The 16,929-nt window shown below is 40.2% G+C and overlaps 1 protein-coding gene across 1 annotated transcript in view; it reads right to left on the bottom strand.

Moving 5' to 3' along the window:
* Window positions 1–7,452: 7,452 nt before the first annotated feature.
* CNGB3 (cyclic nucleotide gated channel subunit beta 3) overlaps window positions 7,453–16,929 on the bottom strand; it is a 160,684-nt gene continuing 151,207 nt past the window's right edge. Inside the window, exons 16-18 of the mRNA XM_001083646.5 lie at window positions 13,027–13,173; window positions 12,610–12,784; window positions 7,453–9,940 (exon numbers count right to left, since the gene is read on the bottom strand). Coding sequence (XP_001083646.3) covers window positions 9,620–9,940; window positions 12,610–12,784; window positions 13,027–13,173 — 643 coding nt within the window. The 3' untranslated portion in view covers window positions 7,453–9,619. The remainder of the gene's footprint in view (window positions 9,941–12,609; window positions 12,785–13,026; window positions 13,174–16,929) is intronic.

Genomic DNA, 16,929 nt, shown 5'->3' on the forward strand with positions numbered 1-16,929 from the left:
TTTATTTGACCTTTGCACTGTCACTTCTAGTCACAAAAGTTATAGTAGGAAAAATACAGTCAGTCATAAAAGCCCACAGAGAAAAACATCAAATTTTACTACAGCATATGGGTATGGTACTTAAAATATCAATTTCAAGTATCTTTGGTCTGATTAGTTCTAATAAATTCCAGAACAGCATAATGATTAATTAACACCTTCTAAAGATTTAAAAAATTCCTCGTAGGAGGGTAAAGGCATTATTGTAAATACAGAACAGGTCCAAATTACTAAAAGTACAGATTCTTCTCTTATTGGTTTTCTGTGTAGCAATTTTTAATCTAATACAACTGAAAATAAAATAGATTCTTATATATCAAGGGTGTTCAATCTTTTGGCTTCCCTGGGCGACATTGGAAGAATTGTCTTCGGCCATACATAAAATACACTAACATTAATGGTAGCTGATAACCTAAAAAAAAAAAAAAATTACAAAAAACCTCATAATGTTTTAAGAAAGTTTACAAATTTGTGTTGGGCTACATTCAAAGCTATCTGAGCCACATACAACAAATTTATTATGTATTATATTAAGAGGGGACCAAGTTGCTCCTTTCCTTTGGGTATACTTAGAGCTTTCGGCCCATTCTAATACTACAATTGGTGAAGTTGTGCAATTTATTTTATTTTTCTTTTTTAAATTTCTGTTTTGTTTTTAGATGGAATCTCACTGTGTTGCCCAGGCTGGATTGCAGTGACACAATCTTGGCTCACTGCAACCTCTGCCTCCTGGTTCAAGTGATTCTCCTGCCTCAGCCTCCTGAATAGCTGGGATTATAGGCACCCACCACCATGCCCAGCTAATTTTTGTATGTATGTATGTATGTATGTATTTATTTATTTATTTTGAGACGGAGTCTTGTTCTCTTGCCAGGCTGGAGTGCAGTGGCGCAATGTCGGCTCACTGCAACCTCTGCCTCCTGAGTTCAAGTGATTCTCCTGCCTCAGCCTCCCGAATAGCTGGGACTACAGGCACGGAACACCATGCCTGGCTAATTTTTTGTATTTTAGTAGAGACAGGAGTTTCGCTATGTTGGTCAGGCTGGTCTCAAACCCCTGATCTCAAGTGATCCACCCACCTTAGCCTCCCAAAGTGCTGGGATTACAGGTGTGAGCCACCATACCCCGGTGCTTTTTATTTTTTTATTTATTTATTTATTTTTTTTTGAGACAGAGTCTCGCTATGTCACCCAGGCTGGAGTGCAGTGGCATGATCTCAGCTTACTGCAACCTCTGCCTCCTGGGTTCAAGCAATTCTTTTGTGTCATCCTCCGAAATAGCTGGGATTACAGGCGCATGTTACCACGCCCAGCTAATCTGTTTGTTTCTTTGTTTTTTAAGTAGACAAGGGGTTTCACCATGTTGGGCAGGCTGGTCTCAAACTCCTGACCTCAGATGATCCACCTGCCTCAGCCTCCCAAAGTGCTGAGATTACAGGCAGGAGCCACCGCACCTGGCTGAAATTGTGCAATTTAAAAGTAATTTCTAGTTTCACGTTCTCTCTCTTTTAAAGAAAGGTTTTGCTTACTTTTGACATGGTCTGTGTGTGGGGTTGGCAGATTTAGCAAACAAAAATACAAGATGTCAAGTTGAATTTGAATTTTGGATAAAAACGAATATTTCTTCATACAGGCAAGTCACAATTATGGCATGGAACGTATCTATACTAAAAAATTATTCTGGCTGGTCATAGTGGCTCACGCCTGTAATCCCAGCACTTTTGGAGGCCGAGGTGAGCAGATCACCTGAAGTCAGGAGTTTGAGACCAACCTGGCCAACATGGTGAAACGCCATTTCTACTAAAAATACAAAAATTTAACCGGGTGTGGTGGCACATGCCTGTAATCCCAGCTACTCAGGAGGCTGAGACAAGAGAATTGCTTGAACTCAGGAGGCAGAGGTTGCAGTGAGCTGAGATCATGCCACTGCACTCAAGCCTGGGTGACAGTGAGACTCCGTCTCAAAAACAAACAAACAAACAAACAAACAAAAGTATTCATTAACTGAGTGTTTTATGTGACAATTCTGTTTGATAGATTGCAAAAATGGCCAGAATCCTTCCACTGCCTCTGGATCCACTCCTTTTGCAGTGTGGCTTTGCTGTCCCCCTATTAAGAAGTGGGTTTTAGGCTGGGCGCGGTGGCTCAAGCCTGTAATCCCAGCACTTTGGGAGGCCGAGACGGGCGGATCACGAGGTCAGGAGATCGAGACCATCCTGGCTAACACCGTGAAACCCCGTCTCTACTAAAAATACAAAAAACTAGCCGGGCGAGGTGGCGGGCGCCTGTAGTCCCAGCTACTCGGGAGGCTGAGGCAGGAGAATGGCCTAAACCCAGGAGGCGGAGCTTGCAGTGAGCTGAGATCCGGCCACTGCACTCCAGCTCGGGCTACAGAGCAAGACTCCGTCTCAAAAAAAAAAACAAAAAAAAAAGAAGTGGGTTTTATTTCCCTACCCCTTTAATTTAGGCTGGTCTTGTTACTTACTTTGGCCAATAGAATGTGTAAACGTAATGATGTGTGAATTCTGAGCCTATGCCTCAAGAGCCTGGCTCACTTCTGCTTTCTCTCTTAGAACCTTGTGCAGTCTCCACACCCAGTGTACCCATTTTCAGCTTGACAGACCATGTGATTAGAAACAAGCTGTCCCGTCTGAGACTGTCCTGAGACTGTTCTATACCAGCCAGCCCCCAGTCAATCCAGCAACTGACTATAGAGCATGAATTAGCCCAGCTAAGACCAGAAGAACCACCAGACCAGAAGAACGAGCTCAAATTGGCAACCTATAGAATCTAATAAATAATTCAGGAGCTAATAAATGATTATTTTAATTCACCACATTTTAGTTAGCAAAAGCAAATTAATGTAGTTTGACAATGAAATTAGAGCTGGGCATTTTTAAGACCAGAGGACAGCTTATAGGTTGTGCTGAGTTTTGGGGGCCACAGATAAAAGTAAAATAGAAGGTGATATTGTACTCAATTTTGAGCAAATTACACTTGGGATGGCTTCAGTGAATCAGAGGAAATTACTTGTTGAAATAAACACTTGTGCCCACAGGGTGAAAAAATTACTTCTTATAGAGATATTGTTTTCCTTCTTTAACTATTTAATATTTAAAATATGGAACCTCTGCTGAGTGGCTTCTTCCTTCTTTCTCTGCAGATCTTATCATGATACATCTCTTTTAACCAGCCTATGCTGCACTGTATTTCTGGTGATTAATTGTTGAGGTCAGACCTGGGCAGTGAGGAAAGACCTGGTAGGGGAAGAACTTTCATATATAATAAGTCTTCTCTTGACATTAACCAATTTTACCATAGGCTAATTAGTATAAATAAGAGCTAAGTTACCATGGCATATTTCTGGTCATAAAAACATCACCAAACTTCAAAATAATGACCAAGACACCTATAATATTAAACATTGAAGTAAGTGTGAGCTGTACACACATTTAAGAAAGATTAATTAAAACAAGATAATTACTCAATTATTCCAGTTCAGAGTCTCAGGTGACCTGAGAATATCCAAGCAGTGAAGGACGTAGGTGAGAACTGACCCTGGAAAGGATGCCATCCATCATAGGGTACATTCACACACACCCACACACTCACACCCACACCCACACACACCCACATTCACAAACACATACACACACCCACACAACACTCCCACACTCACTCTGACTGGGACCATTTAGACACAGTAGCCCACCTAACAGGCACTTCTTTGGGATATAGGAGAAAACTGGAGAAACCCACACAGTCGTAAAAAGAACATGTAAAATCCATGTAGACAGTGGCTATAGAGAGGAATCTATTTTTTTCTCATTAATGTTATAACAAAACAACATTGTATGTAATTACATTACTTGAGGACCTGCTGTATCTGTAAATCAATTAATTAGTCAAATGATTAATGAACATGGATTATAAGGAGTCCAGGGAAGAGATATATGTGGATTAGCAGTAGCAGGGGAAGAAAGAAGTAGGGAAAAGCACACCCTTTATCTCTGGGGACCCCTGGATGTCTGAATTCTGACTCTTGGCCAAGATAAGGGCAGTGAGAATAATGTGGTGTTTAAAGTGCTAAACTCTGGCGACTCCAAGAGTCAATTTCTTCACTAAAGGTTTTCTAGTGATCTAATTGGTTAGGCAGCATGCCTTTGATATGTGGAGAGAGGGGTATGTGAAGCCCACTGTTGATTTTATAGCTTTGAGCTCTCTCAAAGCCTAGATTCCATGCAAAGATCTTGGTGGTTCAATCCCTGAGAGAGTCTGGTCGGATCCTTGTGTAACCACCTTGGGGAACTTGCTCATGGGATGATTGTCAGACTCCCACTGCTTGCCTGTGCTCTTTTTCTCTTGCTGCATCGTTTCCATGGCCTTTACATAAAAGCTCCACATGTGTATGAGTATACTCTGTGGAGTGTGGTGAGCCCTTTCCAATATCCGGACATGGGAAATCTTCGCATTCACAGTGCCTAGGGAAAGAGATGCCTCATTTTCCTCATTGGAAAAATGATGAGGATGATAAAAATAATAATTACCTTATGGGGCTATTATGAAGATTAAGTGAGCTAATAGAGGTACAACAATTAGAGCAGTATATAGTACACAGTAAATGCTGTATAAGTCCTAGTTATTATTATTTTGAGCCTGTCTAAACCTTAGTGATATGGTTTGGCTGTGTCCCCATCCAAATCTCATTTTGAATTGTAACTCCCACAATTCCCACATATCATGACAGGAACCTGGTTGGAGGTGATTGAATCACGGGGTGGGTTTTTTCATGCTGTTCTTATGATAGTAAGTCTCAGGAGATCTGATGGTTTTAAAAACAGGAGTTTCTCTGCACAAGCTCTCTCTTTGCCTGCTGCCATCCATGTAAAATGTGACTTGCTCCTCCTTGCCTTCTGCGGTGATTGTGAGGCCTCCCCAGCCATGCGGAATTGTAAGTCCATTAAATCTCTTTTTCTTTCTAGTCTCGGGTATGTCTTTATCAGCAGCATGAAAATGGACTAATACACTTAGCATGGGGGACTTCTTTTGCCTCAACTTTGTGTGTGTGCATGTGTGTATGTTTGATAATTGCTTCCTGTCTACTTACTTATTATTAAGAAAAACATTTCGTTTTAAAATAGCTGTTTTTTTTTGTTTGTTTGTTTGTTTGTTTGTTTGTTTTGATGGAGTCTCACTGTATTGCCCAGGCTGGAGTGCAGTGGCATGATCTTGGCTCACTGCAACCTCCACCTCCCGGGTTCAGCCTCCCAAGTAGCTGGGACTACAGGCGCCCACCACCATACCCAGCTAATTTTTGTATTTTTAGTAGAGGCAGGGTTTCACCATGTTTGCTAGGCTAGTCTCAAACTCCTGACCTCAGGTGATCTACCCGCCTCAACTTCCCAAAGTGCTGGGATTACAGGTGTGAGCCACCTCACCCAGTGCTGTTTGAAATCTTATCAGTAAGACTGAAACATTCCATTTTTGCCTGGAGGGTCTGAGTTATTTTGACACAGAAAAGCATCCAGGTACACAACTTCAAATAAGAGAGTTTTGGACACAACGTTCCATTTCAAGGAAACAGGGCCCTGCATTTGCTTCTTAGCTCAAGCCTGATGTTAAATACTGTCTTGCTTTAATTACAGCCTATCAAAATATCACTTCATTTAAACTCCACTTAACCTCTCCCCTTCCCCAATATCCTATAGTAACCTTGTCTTTTTCTGTGTTTGGTGGGCCACTCAGATTTTCTCTGTTGAATAATGTCCCTTGTTGCATCATGTTAATAAACTTGGCTTTATTGTATCATACTATAGTTTTGTTCCTGGTGGTCTTTATCAGACAAGCTTTATAGAAATATACATGCATGGTATAACTGAAGATTTCATTCTTTTTTCTTTTAAAAAAACTATACTAGTATTTTTAAAATATCTATCCTTGTTGCTTTATGTAAATCTAATTCATTACTTCTAACTGCTAGATAGAACTTCATCTCACAAATACAACCATACTCCCACACACCATATTTTTTTCCCCATTCTCCTAGAGGTAGATATTAGAGTTGCCTCCAATTCCTTTGTACTATAAACAATGCTATATATCCTCATGGATTTCCTCTTATGGAAATCCTTAAGAATTTTCTGGCATATATACACTGAAATGGTACTGCTGAGTTCTAAGGTGTGCTGCCAAAATTTTGCTAAGATTGCTAGAATAGTAGATCCAGTGTACATACTTGCCAGCACTTGGTACTATTATCTGCTTTCAAGTATTTTCCAGTTAGATGGTATAAGGTGGTATTCCATTTTTGTTCTGATTTGTATTTCTTTGAGCACAAGTGAAGTCAAGCACCTTTTCTCTGTCAATTACTTATTTGTTTTTCTTCCACGTATTACTTACTCATATTCTCTCCCCCTTTAAAAAACTGGGCTTTTTGTCATTATGCAAAGAAAGCACAAGAGCTAGTCTTTGCTGTGTTATAATTTATAATTAAGCAGAAATAATTTATAATTAAGAGGAAATTAGAGGACATGCTGTACTCTGTGGCACTTCCTGAAAGTACAAAAGATAATCCCTTGAGATAGAACCATCATAGGATGATGTTTTTAGAGGCAGCTGGGAGAGAGAAAATGTGAGCAGAGTTGGAAGTATAGGACAGAGGTAAGTGGTGGAGGAGAGACAAACTTCCAGAGTATGGCAGGCAGCAGGAACAAAGGCTAGAGGAAGAAGGGTAGGTTTGTTCCAGAAAAAGCAAGGAGACCCACTTAAGTGGAGGATATGGTTAGGGTAGTGGAAATTAAATTTGTATACATAGGATTTAACTGGTAGGAGGACTAATAGGTTCCTGTGATGATAGGTTTTATGTGCCAATTTGACAGGGCCACAGGATGCCCAGATAGCTGGTAAAACATTATTTCTGGGTATGTTTGTGGATGAGATCAGCATTTGAATTGGTGGACAGAGTAAAGCAGGTTGCCCTCCCCAATGTAGGTGGGCATAATCCAGTTTGTTGAGGCCCTGAATAGAACACAAAGATGGAGGAAGGGACAATTTGCTCTCTTGGCCTGGTTGCTCATGCTGGGACATTAGTCTTCTCCTGCCTCAAGCTGCAACCTTCGCCATTAGCTCTCCTAATTCTCAGTCCTTTGGATTCAGACTAGAGCTACACCACCAGCTCTCTTGGGTCTCCAGCTCACAGACTGCAGATGATGGAACATCTCAGCTTTCACAATTGTGTGAGCCAATTTCTAATAATAAATCATATATATGTAAAATATATAAATAAAAACATGATAAATATCTCTATATGATATATATTAAAATATATAATAAATCACTCTATATATTTATAATATATAATATATATTTAAATATATTTATTATAAAGAATTCGCTCATGAAATTATGAAGGAAAAGAAGTCTCATGATCTGCCTTCTACAAACTGGAGTCCCTGGAAAGCCAGTTGTATCATTTTAGTCTGAGTCTGAAGGCCTCAGAACCAGAAGAACCAATGGTCTAAGTTCCAGTCTGAATCCAATGGCCTGAGATAGATATATATCCCCTATTTTTTTTTTTTTTTTTTCCTCTGGAGAACTCTAATACAGCCACTGAGCAGGGAAGTAACATGGTCAAAAGTAGGGTTTTAGAAAGATTTTATTTTCCAATAGCAAAGGGACTGAGAGGGCAGACCAGTGACCAGAGAAGACTATAGGTAAAAAGTGAATGTTTATTTGCATTGAACAGAAAATATGTACTGGGTGTTAGCAATGGGATTGAAAAACAAGGGATAATTAGAAAGATTTAAAAAGAAAAAGAATTTGGTGACACTATATCAATAATAAAAGAGTTCTTGAATTTTCTAAGATTTCAGTCTGATGGATTGGAAATACATTGATATTATCTGAAACAGGATAGCTTGGCGGGGCGGAATAACTGCCAGGGGAAGAGCATACATTGCAATGGTGTTATATTTTAATATCATTTGAATAAATTACAGGGTTTAAGGGGAAAGCATATTGCTCACAAGTTGAGGACTTTTGTCCTTTTCTTTTCCTATTATCAGACTCTTCAGCCCTATTCTACCTTTTCTTTCTGGGTTTTGAAAACACCCTTTTTGTACACAATCACTCTTTCTGCATACAAACTCCCATTTATCAAATAAATGCTATTTAACAATTTGTCTGTATTCCCTTAAATCCTGAAAAAAATCAACCATTCTTTATAAAACTTGTTATATTTTGTGATATTCAAACACTACATTCAAAAATGGTGACTCTATCAAATGACACAGTTTATTATAGTGATTGATTTGTACATGGTTTGTTAAATGCATCTATGTTGTAGGCTTTTTGGCTAATACGATTTGTTAAAACCCTCTCAGCAAAGTGCTGTTACAATGACCATCTTTGGGGACTTGGAAATAGCCTCGTTACACAGAACTTGATGTTATACACTAATGGCATTTATTAGAATGGAATTCTATATGTATTATTACTTCCAACATCAGCCTGGCCTTTGTAGCCTCCTCACAGCATGCAACTTTGGTAATTATGCTAATGCTAGCTAATTCATGAGGACGACTTCCTAAAGTGCACTCAATTAACTTGGAGATTTTGTAAATAGCTATACATGTAGGTTCCGGAAATTGTGGGGATATGTCAATCTGACATGTGTAGAGTCTGCCTTCCTAACTGCATCACTTTGTTTTACTAAAGCTTAATTTTAAACAACAAGAAGTTACAATCTGATTTCTTTTCCAGCAAGTGCTTGAGGAAGATTCTGATAAGTGTCACTTTAGCCTGTATCCTCCAGTCCAAGTCCCTTGAGCCAGATGAGTTAGGTAGCTTGGTGTCTTTTAAGTTGGTTAGAAGAGAAAATATTGAAGTTTATTTCTTTAGCAAAGGGTACAATTTTTCCAATATGTTCCTGCAATGTGATTTTTGCCAGTTTGCTAAACTGCCGACCAACATTGCTCTTCAGGGGACTGTTCCAAAAATTAGACTTCTCATTCAGAAGGCTTCATGATCTCTGCTTCCCTTCAGTCCCAGCTGCTGGGGATTTTTTGATATTACAGTGACTCATCAACCTCATTTGAATGAAAATAATCTGATTTTTGACCTATTACATTAAAGGCTTATATCCCTTACATGTAAGAGGTGAAATTTATAAACCTAGAACAATTAGCCAGGCTTAAGAGTGCCATACAAGAAATTAAACACAATAAAAATTAAGAGAAAAGGTTAGTGAATCACATCACAGCCAAGAGCAAGCTAATAAAACTGGGAGGAAGAAACATTATCGGGAAAGAACCAAAGGAAAAGGAAACTTACTACATACAATTAGAAGATATAGCAATTGCATAAAGTTAATGAAAACAGAGAATAGGGATGGCTTTTAATAATCTTCTTATTACCACTGCATGAAATCACACTCTCAGATAAGTCCTAGAAACTAAGCTAGGGATTTGCCTTTCATTTCTCAAGGGTCCCAGCAGGTCATTTCCCCTCATTAATTTAAGTTACAATCCTAGGTACAATCTCTTTGGGAACTAGCTATATCACATCTAAAGGTAATCAAACATTTATTGCTTAGCCTTTTCTTTGACTTCAATAGTAAGAACCTCTTCTCCACCCTCAGCAGAAGGAGCCATGCTGATGATGAGTGATTGACGGGAAGTTCCTCTGGGTAAAACTGTCCTAACTGACTGGGTCTCTTCCTCCACTGCAATAGGACTTGCTGTACATTCAGGTCTGTCCAGTGGCTTCTCTTCTGGCTCTCTTCCTTTATCTTTATCTTCATTTTCTTTTTGTTTATCTTCATTTTCTTTTCCTTTATCTTCGTTTTCTTTTTGTTTATCTTCATTTTCTTTTCCTTCTTCCTCTCCTTCAGAATTTTCTTTTTTCTGGAAAGAGCAATTACAAGTAACTGGTGTTGAAATCATAATTAAAAACATTGGATTGGATTTTGATTAGCATGCAATGGCTAAGATCACCACCAAGACAGACTGTCTGAATTAAGTGAATCCAGGAATCATGTCTGCTTTGCTTCTAACTATCATTTGACTAAGTTTCTGGTGTGTTAGAGAATAGACCTGTTGCCTCTGACTCATGACGTTAGTCTGAATTGCATTTTTTTGGTCTCTGCTAAGGAATTCTCTTCCTATTGGTCCTTATACTCTCCAAATTATTAGACTCAGTGCTCAGGACTCTGTTTTTGCTTTTTAAATATTTACTTATTCTGTAGAGATAAAAGTTTAAATATTTATTTTTAATAAAAAAGTATTAACCACTACCATATAAAAGTACTGTAGAAAGTAGGGTTTCCTCTTGCCTAAGCTCATGGGAGAAACTCAGGGAGAAACTTATCCCTTTCCGAGTATAATCTTTTCCATTTGTCCCACAGGTGCTTGACCTGTCATGTTTGAACCTATTGTGTTTAGCACTAGCTATAGAAATTTCATAGCAAAGGTACACTATGCTCTTTATTGGTAATGGTTGGTTGGGATCAATTTGAGAAACGCTTGCCCGAGATATGAATGTGCACAGATAAAGCTGAGATTCTTAACACATTTACTTATATATTTCTTTACTCCCATACATTTTTTATGTAAATTACTATTTCTATGCCGATGCAAATGAAGCATTTGATTTATATTGGATCCCTAATTTTCACCACAGTGTTTTATGTGTAGAAAGGGAAAAGGCAAGTTTTCATCTTTTGTATGTGACTGAGTTTATAATATGTGCTTTACTCATTTTCTAAAAGGTCCACAGCTACCCATTTTCTACAGTTTTAGAGATAACATAATGACTAGGTTCAGAAAACCTGAATCCCTGGTCTGTTTCTCAGTATCTGCCCTCATAGACTAATTATGAGAATGAAATAAATACAGAAACCAAAAAAAAAAAAAAAAAAAGAACATTGAATATTTGTGAAAATGTTGATAAAATAGGTTATTTATTTATATATCCATATGTATGTCTGTATATATACAGTTGATTCTATTATTCATGTAGTTTTGTTCTATAAAGTTTCAACAAACAGCAAGTGAGAAAGTACTGAACCATTGCTCCTGGGGGAAATACAGCATTAGGTTCCTATGAGATATTATGGTTCAAACCATAATATTTTTGTCAACTGGTCAATATATAACTTTGTTTCATGTGTGTTTTTGTTTAGAGATACCCTGTTTAATTTGATCAATTGATTAATTTGAGGTATTATTGATTCATTATATTGAACTCGTGGAAGCAGCACTGTAATGCCTGAATGAAGTTTATCTAACACACATATTTTCTCTGGAAGGCACATCACAGCACTTTGGGACTTAGAAGCACTAGACGGTATTTCAGGACTATGCTTGGGGGCTATTTTTTTTTTTTTTTTTTTTTTTTTTTTGAGATGGAGTCTCGCTCTGTCGCCCAGGCTGGAGTGCAGTGGCCGGATCTCAGCTCACTGCAAGCTCCGCCTCCGGGATTTACGCCATTCTCCTGCCTCAGCCTCCCGAGTAGCTGGGACTACAGGCGCCCGCCATCTCGCCCGGCTAGTTTTTTGTATTTTTTAGTAGAGACGGGGTTTCACTGTGTTCGCCAGGATGGTCTCGATCTCCTGACCTCGTGATCCGCCCGTCTCGGCCTCCCAAAGTGCTGGGATTACAGGCTTGAGCCACCGCGCCCGGCCGCTTGGGGGCTATTTTAAACAGCAAATCACACACATGCAAAAAGCACAAAAATGTGGAACCCATGGCCCCAAAAGGGTCACTCTTTGTTGTTGTTGTTGTTGTTTGTTTGTTTGTCTGTTTGTTTGTGTGTTGAGACAGATTCCTGCTCTGTCGCCAAGACTGGAGTGCAGTGGTGTGATCTCGGCTCACTACAACCTCTGCCTCCCAGGTTCAAGCGATTCTCTTGCCTCAGCCTCCCAAGTAGCTGGGACTACAGGTGCATGCCACCGTGCCCAGCTAATTTTTTGTGTTTTCAGTAGAGACAGGGTTTCACCATGTTAGCCAGAATGGTCTCGATCTCCTGATCTCGTGATTCGCCTGCCTTGGCCTCCCAAAGTGCTGGGATTACAGGCGTGAGCCACCACGCCCAGCCAAGGGTCACTCATTTATACTATGAGAGCTGAAACAAGAAAGTAGAGTGCCTCTTTGTTCAACCTCAGCTGAAAATGTATGCATTAAGCAACTTAATTTTTTTGCCACCCTGCACATGTTCTTGTCCACAAATAACCACACAAGCACCATAAGTATTGATTTTAAGTTACTAATAAATTATAGTAGGTAGATGCACCAACATAGAATCTGCAAATAATCTATGAATAATGAGGGTATACTCTTTATAAATACATGTATATTAAGGCCGTCTATAAACATCCTGTGAGGGTTAAATGTGATGATATGTGGGAATTCAGCAGTTTAAATAATAATATGCTATATATAAAGCAGGAATTATTAGTATTATATTAGTCCAAATCATCCCATTGTCTGAAATGGAATTAGAGTAGGCGTTTGTGTGGATATACTTAGACTGGAGCCTTCTCCATGACAGCCCTCCATTCACTCCACCTTATTACCTGAGCTGCTTGTTCTTGTTTCAATTTGAGTAGTCTTGCAAGACTCGCTTTTCCTTTGCCTCCTAGGAGAGTTTTAAACAGTTTGGGTGTCTCTTCTTTTGGTGGGAAGAGGAAGGCAAGATCTTTTCTTGGAGGGGTTGCTTCTGCGGTCTTAGCCTTCTGCTTTAAAAGCACTCTGGGGGTAACAGAGAAAAGCTGTTTTAGGTAACTCTGTGAGAGTTCTGGCAAAATCTACCAGAAAAACTGCAATTTATCCTAACCTGTGTAGTTTCAATTGGTACCTACATTAATAGTTGTTTATTAAGCCTATCTCACTGTGATCAAGTTTATCACAATCATAATACGGTTCTTCCTATTTCAGAGTTTACAAAGTAAAACCAACTCCATTCATCTCTAACGGGGTTTTAAAGGATGTACCTGGCTTTCTTCATGAGGATCCTTTCAGAATCTGGATAATGCACTAGAATTTCTTGAAGGGTCTTTTTGTCTAGAGTTAAAAGATTGGCAAACCCATGGGCCACCACATTGGCAGTTCGACGGTTTCCTCCTCCTGCTGCTAGAAGGCTGTAAGAGAGAAAAGTGAGTCTTTGCCACCAGTTTCACTTTTCCTTCACTGAAATCTGTTTAAAAAAATAGCAACTATTGTAAGTATTTATACTGCTTCAGCAATCATTCCCTAGAGGTGAGGGTCCAGGTGACTGTGTGGAGAGTGTCAGGATGTGGGAATATAAATGGCTCAGTTTCGGATATATTTTTTCTCTAACTCTCACCTCTAAGTCCCACAAATCACAGACTTGTGGCTGTCAGTATCCTGTCAGATCCTTCATCTCAGATTCCAGAAATGCAGAATCCTTTTTGACTGGGTATCCCTCATTTGCTCCTTCAGATACACTTTTCACCTCTCCCCAGGCTCCTTTGTTTCCCAGGAAGCTGACCTCTGTAGGCTTGCCCTCTGACTTCACTTGAGCTCAGTCATTGGAAAAGACTAACAGGAAATCAGAAAGCAGGAAGAGAGTGGGTTCAGAGCGTTTATCTCCCCTGTTATTTTCCTGCCGAACCTTAGGTTAGCAGTGGCTGCAGTTCTCTACCAAAATCTACAGCTCCTGACACATGGATGTTTTCTAGAAGTGCAATTCCCATCACTCTTGATGAGTTCTGGTAACTATACTCTCTTGTTTTCCTGTTCAGGCCTCACTATAGTAACAGTTCCTTTACTGCTGCTAAATTTGAGATGCACTGCCACCTTTTGTTGGTGTAGTAGTCCATTTTCACTCTGCTATAAAGATACTACCTGAGACTGGGTAATTTATAAACAAAGGATGTTTAATTAAGTCAATTCTGCATCACTGGGGAGGCCTCAGGAAACTTATGGTAATGGTGGAAGGCAAAGGGGAAGTATGGCACATCTTACATGGCAGTAGGAGAGAGAGCGAGAGCAAGGAAGTGCCACACTTTAAAACCCTCAGCTCTCCTGGGAACTCATTCATTATCACAAGAATAGCATGGGGGAAAATGCCTTCATGATCCAGTCACCTCCCATCAGGTCCTTCCCTCAACACGTGGGGGTTACAATTTGAGATGAGATTTGGGTGGGGACACAGAGCCAAACCATGTCAGTTGGGTGCGCTTAGACTTTTCCTCACTTCTGTCAGTAATCCCTTTATTAAAGTTTACTCAATTGCCTCACTTGAGTGTGTCTGTTTCCCACCTGGGCTCTGGCTAATACAGCTCTCAACATCAAATGTGAAAACCAGTCCTTCATGATGCCCTGGTCACCTGAGATGAATCCAATCTCATCTCCTACTGTACTCCAAAATCATCCTGTTTCTCAATGTCATAAGCTGCTCTGTAATAGAGTCATTCACATACATCTCCCCACCTGGAATGCCAGGGAACTGTGGGCTTTATGTCTTGGAGGGATAGAGAAGAGCATTTTGCATTTGAGAAATAAGCAACAAAGAGTGGGGGAATAAATGAACACAGAAATGAATAAGATAAGTGGATAAAAAGTCTATCATTACCAATGATCTGAGAAAGAAGGGTTGGTCTGTAAAAACGAACAAGAAAAACCGCATTTCAAATGTGTAAAAAAGACACCATATGTTCTGCATTAAGAGCATAACACAATGGACTGAACCCCTTGGAGTTAATCTGTTAGAAATTGAGAAAGAAGGATCACATTAACAAAAACAGCCTCTACAGGTGGAGAAGACAGAGAAAACAGTCTGACCTTTGGAAGCGATGAGATATGAGAAGCTGCATGGGCCCTGTGCCTGAAGATTTCTGTTATACAGTGTGAACAACTTCTGTTGTTGCAGAAAAGGGGGCATTCCAGTTGGCTGTTAATTGTTAAAAATACTAATGTAGGGTTTTTTTTTTTTTTTTTTTTTTGAGACGGAGTCTGGCTCTGTCGCCCGGGCTGGAGTGCACTGGCCGGATCTCAGCTCACTGCAAGCTCCGCCCCCCGGGTTTACGCCATTCTCCTGCCTCAGCCTCCCGAGTAGCTGGGACTACAGGCGCCCGCCGCCTCGCCCGGCTAGTTTTTTGTATTTTTTAGTAGAGACGGGGTTTCACCGTGTTCGCCAGGATGGTCTCGATCTCCTGACCTAGTGATCCGCCCGTCTCGGCCTCCCAAAGTGCTGGGATTACAGGCTTGAGCCACCGCGCCCGGCCCTAATGTAGGGTTTTAGCTCTGACAGGTTAAGAGCCTGGAAGTCATTACTCCTGTACTTACAACAAGAAAAAGCTGCACAATTGAAAAATTAATGAGTTTTCTTAGATCCGTCAGAGAACTAAAGTCACGGGGCAAACGACCACCCTCAAATCTGGAGAGAGAGGTGAATCCATAAAACTACAGCCGTGTCTGCTTATTGCAGCAGAAACCCCTGGAGTAGGAACTGGTAGGAATGCTTAAACGTTAATGTTAATAGATTGTTGGAGGCTGAATGTGGACTAGCATGAGAGTGAGAAACTCTTGGGGGCCGGGGTTATAAAGTCACTCACACTTTGGTGGGATTTACCACCAGGAACCTCATCAGGTTCTTAGGGTGAAGAGCCAACGAAGATCCCCTCTTGGCTCTGGCAGGCGTGGGGGAAGATGAATCATCATGAAATATGCCCAGAGCATATTTGTTCTCCATACCGCAGGCCTACTATTTAGAGAAAAATCCTTTACCAGAGCTTTGTGCCACGTGAGGGAAGAACATTTTTCCCAGTGCAGCCCCTTTAAGCCTTCCTGTCTTATCTAAGGGAGATGGAAAGCTAAGAAACTCCTGTGAATGTCATAGCATTGGGACATACAAAAAACTGAAAATCACAGAATTATAAATTGTTTCTCCTTCTCCATGCCTTACCCCCACACCAAGTGTCCTACATAATACTAATGAATTACAGCTGAAACAGCGGCAAGATGCAAAACCTCTCTGAGAAGCCTCTCTTAGGCTGCCCTAAGCCCAGTCAACAGTGGAAACAAAGACAGGGAACTAGAAGGAATTTGAAGCCTCTGGCACCAACAGCTATACCAAATGTTAAACACAGCCCGATTCCTAGCCAAATTCGTATAAAATGTCACACTAGAGACCTGTTTACCTCAGTCCATATTATTTGTTACATAATTTTTAGCTTTGAACCACAAAAAAAAAATTACAAGGAATGCTAAAAGGGAAGAAAAAACAGTCCCAAGAAACAAGCATCAGAAATAGATTGAAATATGACACAGATATTGAAGTTATTGGACAGGAAATGTTTTAAAACTATGATTAATATGTAATCCCAGCACTTTGGGAGGCTGAGATGGGTGGATCACTTGAGCTCAGAGTTCAAGACCAGCCTGGGTTACATGCTCAAACCCCATCTCCACTAAAAATATAAAAACTTAGCCGGGCATAGTGGCATGCCCTGTGGTCCCAGCTACTTGTGAGGCTGAGGAGGGAGCATCACTTGAGCTCAGGTGGTGCAGGTTACAGTGAGCCAAGATCACACCGCTGCACTCCAGCCTGGGCTGGAGTCTCACTCAACAGAGTGAGACCCTATCTCAAAAAAAAAGAAAAAAAAAAAAAGGCCTAGAACTTTTCAAAATTAATGTCAGATACAAAACCATAGATCCAGGAAGTTAGGAGAACATTAAGCAAGATAAATACCAAAAGAAACAAAACAACTGAAAAACCCCCAACTTCTGGGCATATCATATTCCAACTGCAAAAAACCAAAGACAAAACCTCGGAAGAATCCAGAGGGGGGAAGTACCTAAGATAGAGAGAAACAAGGATAAGAGTTGTAGCAGATTTTTAAATTAGAAGGCACACAAGAAAGACAGCAGAG

The sequence above is a fragment of the Macaca mulatta genome, chromosome 8 (assembly GCF_049350105.2).
Source record: "Macaca mulatta isolate MMU2019108-1 chromosome 8, T2T-MMU8v2.0, whole genome shotgun sequence".
Lineage (NCBI taxonomy): Eukaryota > Metazoa > Chordata > Mammalia > Primates > Cercopithecidae > Macaca > Macaca mulatta.